The 7,250-nt window shown below is 51.8% G+C and overlaps 1 protein-coding gene across 1 annotated transcript in view; it reads right to left on the bottom strand.

The window, feature by feature from the left end:
* ADCY5 (adenylate cyclase 5) overlaps positions 1-7,250 on the bottom strand; it is a 156,763-nt gene that overhangs the window by 34,549 nt on the left and 114,964 nt on the right. The window contains exons 9-11 of the mRNA XM_007106261.4: positions 4,775-4,797; positions 3,692-3,836; positions 2,322-2,419 (exon numbers count right to left, since the gene is read on the bottom strand). Of these exons, the coding sequence (XP_007106323.2) occupies positions 2,322-2,419; positions 3,692-3,836; positions 4,775-4,797 (266 nt within the window). The remainder of the gene's footprint in view (positions 1-2,321; positions 2,420-3,691; positions 3,837-4,774; positions 4,798-7,250) is intronic.

Genomic DNA, 7,250 nt, shown 5'->3' with positions numbered 1-7,250 from the left:
GAGCCTGTGCTCCGCAATGGGAGAGGCCACAACGGTGAGAGGCCCGCGTACCGCAAAAAAAAAAAAAAAAAAAAAAAAAAAAAAAAAAAGACATTGAGTAATAAGACAGGCCGACGTCATGTACCTCCTGATATGATGCCCTGAGAAGGACACACCACTTCTGTGGGATTCTTGTGAAAAATATATAACCTCCATCTAATCATGAAAAAACATCAGACAAATCCAATTTGAGAGATTCTACACATTAATTAGCCAGTACTTATCAGAAGTGCCAAGGCCATGAGAGATAAGTAAAGGCCAAGGAAGCATCACAGATTGAAGGGGACTAAGGAGATACAGCAGCTAAATCCAATGTGGGGTCCTGGCCCAGCTCTTGGAACACAGAAAGGACATTTGGGGGAATGCTGATGAAATTAGAATATAGCCTACAGATTAGTTCATATATCACTGCAGTGTTATTTCCTAATTTTGATTACTGCAGTTATATAAGTTGTCAATAGCATGGGAAACTGGATAAAGGATGTACAGAAACTCTCTGTAGTACTTTTGTAACCTTCCTCTAAGTCTATAATTATTTCAAAATGAAAAACAGAAGGTGTTTGAGTGAGGGGACTCTTCCAGATTAAGTTAGATTTATGAGATATAACCAAATGCATCCAGTGGATCTTGAGTAGATCCTGGCTATGAATAAACTAAGAGTAGAAGACATTTAGGGGGACAATTTGGGAGATTTGAATACAGACTTGGTATTAGATGATTGTAGAGGAGCTGGGGTTAGTTTTGTCTGGTACATAAAGCATTGTGGTTAAGAAGCAAAATGCCATTAAAACAGGTGTATATTGATGTGTTTAGGGGCAAAATGTCCTTGTGTCTAAAATTTACCTTAAAAAATCAGAAATATACCTGAAACTAACACAACATTCTAAAGCAACTATACTTCAATTTAAAAAATCAGAAAAAGATAGATTAAAAAATCTTGCAAAATATTAACAATTGCTCTGAGACTTCCCTGGTGGTGTAGTGGTTAAGAATCCACCTGTCAATGCAGACGACACAGATTCAAGCCCCGGTCCGGGAAGATCCCACATGCCGCGGAGCAACTAAGCCCGTGCACCACAACTACTGAGCCTGCACTCTAGAACCTGTGAGCCACAACTACTGAGCTCACGTGCCACAACTACTGAAGCCCATGCGCCTGGAGCTGGTGCTCCACAACAAGAGAAGCCACCGCAATGAGGAGCCCGCGCACTGCAACGAAGAGTAGCCCCTGCTCGCCGCAGCTAGAGAAAACCCCCTGCATGCAGCAACGAAGACCCAACACAGGCAAAAATAAATAAATAAATAAATTTTTTTTAAAAAGAACAATTGTTCTATCTAGGGGATGAGTGTTGATTGTATTAATTACTTTCGGTTCTGTATGTTTGAAATATTGCATAATAAAAAGTTTAAAAAAATGTGTATATATATATATGTGTGCATATATACATATATATACACACACATACATACATGGAGCGGTTATCTTTCTCACTTAGCTGTGACCCTATGGTGAATGACTACCTAACAAACGCTTCATGTCCAACAGCCCATTTCAGAGTGGTCCCCTTGGAAGCCACAGGCCTCTCTCAGTGACACAGCCAGTCCTCAGAAGATTTCAGGAACATCTCTTAGAGAAAAGTCTTCAGAATCTGAAATCCATTCTTTGAAATATGTGGAGTAGCATAAAACCCTTATTTTTTGAAGATATACTGTTTTTTTGCAAGAACCAAAGGTCACGCAGAAACCAGCTTGGTGAATACTTTGGGTGACTCAGTGGGCAACAGTGGTCTGCATTAAAATGGGATGCGATGGGCTTCCCTGGTGGCGCAGTGGTTGAGAGTCCGCCTGCCGATGCAGGGGACACGGGTTCGTGCCCCGGTCCGGGAAGATCCCACATGCCACGGAGAGGCTGGGCCCGTGAGCCATGGCCGCTGAGCCTGTGCTCCGCAACAGGAGAGGCCACAACAGTGAGAGGCCCGCGTACCGCAAAAAAAAAAAAAAAAAAATGGGATGAGAGGTTGAAGTGGAGAGAAGGGGTCTCCCGTGCGCTGGGCAGTGCCCAGACAGAAGTTTTCCACCTGCAATGAGCACATGGCCTACCCATCATGGGGGAGGCAGACTCTTGGCTTCCTGGTCTCACTGAGGACAAGACTGTAAACTTGTCTCCCTGCCTGAGCAAATTCAGCTCAGACTCCCGCCTCTGCTCTCCTACACGACCTCCCCTCCCACCCCTGGAGCCCCTGCAGCCAGAGGAGGGAGCCCGGGAGGGATGGGGTACTTACTGGGGCACAATGGTGATCTGGACAAAGCAGATGAAGAGGAAGACGAGCGAGGCACATGCCACGTAGGCACCGAATCGGTCATCCACCTGCTTGGAGTACTGAGAAGACATGGGCAGGGTGAGCGGGCGGAGGCACCTGGCTCTGTCTGCTCCAGCCCCCCTCCACCCCAGACACACCCGGGACAGTCCGCTCCCAAGACTTGGAAGACCCAGTCGAGAGCCAGCACTAGCCTTAGCTCTCAAGAAACCAGTCCACTCACTATATGGTGGTGCCTGTGGGGAAGGCCGTTGAATTATGTTAAACCAGAAACTCTGCAGGCTGGGTCACCATGAGAATAATTCATAATGATCATGGCTCACATTCCTGAGCACCAGCTACATGCCACAACACGTGCTGGGGCTTTGCAACCATCACTGCACATCCTCACAAGAGCTCCAGGAAGTAGGCACAGGACTGCTGCTGTTTCTACGTCAGAGATGAGCAGGCTGAGGATCAGAGAGGTCACTCGACTTGTCCAATGTCACGCAGCTCATCTCCAAGGTCCTGACTCCCAGCCTCCACCCTTCCCACGACACCAACCAGCTGCACAAATGGCCGTGCTGGCAGAGAGTCACCCAGAGAGGGTAATCCCTGAGTCAGTTCCATTTATGCTGGTAAACAGACGAAGTTCCCTTCTCATAATTCTTCCCTCCTGACTAGGCGTGCCTCATTTGACCACGGCATGAGTTCACAGGAGCCCATGTTGACGGAACACAAGGGAGACCCTGTGACATGTAGCAAAGACTCTGGACCAGGGTCTCGTTCTGGCTCTGTCACTACTTCACTGGGTGGCCTAGAGCAAGTCACCCAGCTACTCTGAGCTTTACTTTCTCAGTCACAATTTAAAGAGATAGGACAAAGAGCTCTTGACCGCCCCTTCCAACTCTAATACTTTGAGTTTCCAGTGTGCCAAAGGCAGCTGGATGGTCCATTGGTAACTATAATAATAATAATAGCAATAAAAATAATACAAATAGCAATGTTTATTGAACATCTACTATGTGGCAGGTACTGTTTCATGTGTTTTACATACATGGATGTGTTTAATCCTCACTATGATACCATGAGGTAGGTATGTTAAAAATCCCCATTTCCCAGATAAGGAAAGTGAGACACAAAGAAATTAAGATGTATCCTTTTCCACCAAAGATGTCTCCCTAAAACCCCCTGGGTAGGGCAGCATCAGGGCTGGGAAATGGAAGTGCCAAGAAGGAGCTCTTTCGGGGTGGAGACAGGGGAGGGAGCCATCCTGCTGCCTCCTTCCCCTCCCCTTGGTCCTGGCTCTGCACTGGGGTAGGGGTGGGGGGTGGTCCCCCCCCAGGGTGCTGTACCTTCTTCTCTAAGTCAGGCTCCCTGAAGGTCAAGAGGAACTTGCGAACATGCTCAGATCGTAGCCTGTCGATGCTCCTGGCGTCAATGGCACGGCCCAGAAATTCATCCACTTCATCCTCGGGGTTCGCACTTTCCTGGGCGTTCCTGGGGAGCAAGGGGCGCAGACACAAGACAGGCTGACCACCAGGGGGCGCCGCTAGGGGGCCGGCTCAGCCCGTGCACCCGGACCCATCAGAGGGACTTGATCAGCTCTAATAATGGGTGGGGAAGCTGGGATTGACACCAGGACGACCAGAAGCCCAAGTACGCACATGCGGAGAGAACTGCCCAAGGCTCAGACCCACGGGCTGGGGGGGCCTCACTGACAATAAGGATTTTCTAACCCTATTGATGTATTATTAAATGATAATGATAATATGAATTATTCTCAAGGGTTTGTTCTTCCCCTACAGGTAACAGTCTCCGCTCTTCACTCTCTAGATGTACTGTCATCCTGAATTGAAGGCTGAGGCGAGGATACAAGACCTCTGCCGCAGGGCCTGGGAGCCACCTGGCTGCTCTCGCCTGGCCCAGGGGACTCTCTGGGAAGCACGTTTCACAATCTTTGGGTGCTGAACTAAACACTCTACTTGTAGAGTGGAGCCCAGTCCTCGAGTGGGATTTCTGACAGCCCCTGAGACTGGGGAGTGGAGGAGAGAGACAGGCACATTCCTTCAGGGTGCTGGGACGTGGCCAGGCGCTGGCGACCAATGTGCAAAGCCTGCATCTTCCCGGGAGCCGCATGTGTGTGTGTGCGCGCGCACATGCATGTGCTGAGTGCGTTGTGTGTAGTTGTGTGTGCACACGTGTGTGTGTGCGTGGAGTGGAGATTATAAATGGGGGATGCCCAGGCCCAGCCTCCCTGCCGGGGGCCTGGGCTCCCGGGCTGCTCGTCTCTCAGGTGCAGTGGGCTCTGTTCACTCCCAGCCAAGACTGCGAGACCTGGGCTCATTCTCCATGGAGTACGGAAACTGAGCTCCAGGCAGATGTGGAGACATCCCCCAGGCCAAGGGAGCTGAAGTGAAGAAGGACAGGTTACTCACTTGTCCTTGGGATCTTCAAAGCCCTAAAAGAGAGGGACGGAGAGAGGAGGAGAGGAGGATGAGAACCAAGGGGATGAAAACGGGGAGGCTGCAGCTCAGCCCCTCTCCACAGTTCACCAGGAGCTTGCACACAGAGAGCACTGTCACTCAGTCATCCCCTCCTTCCTTCATTCGGCAAATACAGCTGGGTTTGGGACAGGCTCCGTGCTAGATGCTGGGGGCGCACTGTGATTTTACTTCATCCACTGGCAAAATCCATGAGTCTAAGCTCTTCCTGTCCCCATACCCAATTCCTTGTCATTCCCCAAACCTTCCTTCACCCTCCTCCTGGACCCTGGGCTTGGTGGGTCCCCTCCCAATTCTGCCACTTACTCAGATGGAAATAAGAGAAACTGCCAGGCCGATCAATCCCCGCACACCTGTGCACACACACAGCTCATGCACACTCACCCCCCAACTCCCGCCAAGCACACATAAAATCTCCTGGGACTTCACAAGTTTTGAGCTTAAGAAAGCTAAACTCTGGTTACCTGCAACAGCTTTTCTGGTATCTGAGAACCAGTGTGTTCTTATAAGGCTGGAGCTGGCTGGGGACCCAGGAGGTGAGGAACCTGCCTGCCCCGGTTTGATGACTGTTCTGATGTTCACACACACAGGGCAGGGGTGAGGGTGGGAAGGGCCCTTACTGGTTGCCAAACTCAAGGCCCTACCTAGAGTTCATCTATAAAGGACAGAAGTGTGTCAGGGTCTGACCAACTGTGGTAGAACGGAGGGAGGGGCCCCTAAAATGGGAAGGGGTGGGATCTGGGAGGCAGTGGGGGAGGCACAAGCACCCCAGGACAGGCTGCTGCACGTTGCCAGGACAAGGACAGAGGGTGGCCTCTTGTCCCTGTGGCCCAGCATGGAACACACCGCTGGGCAGCCAGGGGGCTTGGCAAATGTCGGGGGCACCCAAACCCCAAATGAACACAGCCCTCTCCATTCCCACTGAGGAGTGGGGTTTATGATGCTCTCCGCGAGCCGGAGCTGCCGGGCTCCGAAATAGACGTGGGGCCTGTGGGCACTGAGGTGCTGTCGGTTCTCCTCACCAGTTCAGGGCTCCCAGGGGCCTCGGCAGTCCCTAGTGCCACATCCAAGTGCCCAGCCGTGGGCTCTGAGCTCCTCCCGGGCTGCCCAGTGGTTGTCTTCCTTTCTTCTCATCCTCTGAGAATCACCAAGCCCTCAGTCCGGGCTGCAGGGCCCCGCCCACCTCACTGTCCCCACTCGAGGCTAGAGGAGTTAGGGTCTCTCATGTGAGTGCCCCATCTGGGGGCAGGCAGGATCTCTAGGGCACAAGCTTGAGTGGGCGGCAGAGTCCGGACAGGCCAGTCTCTGCAGACCATGGCGAGGGGCTGGCCCTCTGATCTCCACCACAGGGGCCGGCAGTGATTTTACTCGGAGGACATCCAAGCCATGTTATGCCTACGCTGGTCTCTACAGCTCGGAACTATACCTGAAATGTGTCGAATGAACCTGTCTCTGACTTCCTCCAGTGCTCCTTTGGTGGTTTGCAGGGGCTGGTGTTGGGGGCCAGGTCCGCTCTAGGCTCCCTGGGTGCCGGGCTGGGGTGGTGAACTGAGCGCAGTCAGGAAACACTTTGGTGGATAAAAGGGCCTTTAAGAACACAGGCCAGCAGACTGGGTTCCAGTCCCCCGACCCGCTTTTTAGTCCTAGGACGACGGTCCTCAGCCGGCAAGGAGGACACTCAGATGGGTTCCTGCCGTTGTGCCTCAGCACTTCTGGGGAGCAGCTCAGCTCAGTGTTTCTGTTTGGTCCCCGAGTCCTCTCCTTCTGACCTACAGCAAGAGCAGAGGCCATGGGCCCCTCTGCTCATCCACACTGAGGCGCAGACTCCGGTTTGCACGCCTGCCCTGGCGAAGCTGCTGTGGGGAACACTTGGGTCCAGCCTGCCGCCTCTGGAGAATGCACAGCTTACCCGGGCCTGGTTAGATGAGCAGGAGTCCACATACGATCTCCCGTCAACCTTTTTATTAATAAAGAACCTTAGAGGACTTCCCTGGTGGCACAGTGGTTAAGAATCCGCCTGCCAGTGCAGGGGACACGGGTTCGAGCCCTGGTCTGGGAAGATCCCACATGCCGCGGAGCAACTAAGCCCATGAGCCACAGCTACTGAGCCTGCGCTCTAGAGCCCGCGAGCCACAACTACTGAGCCCGCGTGCCACAACTACTGAAGCCCGCGCGCCTAGAGCCCGTGCTCCGCAGCAAGAGAAGCCACCGCAATGAGAAGCCCACGCACCGCAACGAAGAGTAGCCCCCGCTCGCTGCGACTAGAGAAAGCCCGCGCACAGCAACAAAGACCCAATGCAACCAAAAATAAATAAAATTTAAAAATAAATACATAAAAATAAAAATAATTTAAAAAAAAAGAAACTTAGGGACCTTACAACACTCATGCCTAAACCAGCACAGCTCATTA

This window comes from Physeter macrocephalus, chromosome 1 (assembly GCF_002837175.3).
Source record: "Physeter macrocephalus isolate SW-GA chromosome 1, ASM283717v5, whole genome shotgun sequence".
In the NCBI taxonomy this organism is placed as follows: domain Eukaryota; kingdom Metazoa; phylum Chordata; class Mammalia; order Artiodactyla; family Physeteridae; genus Physeter; species Physeter macrocephalus.
This window is presented reverse-complemented; position numbering and strand designations above follow the sequence as displayed.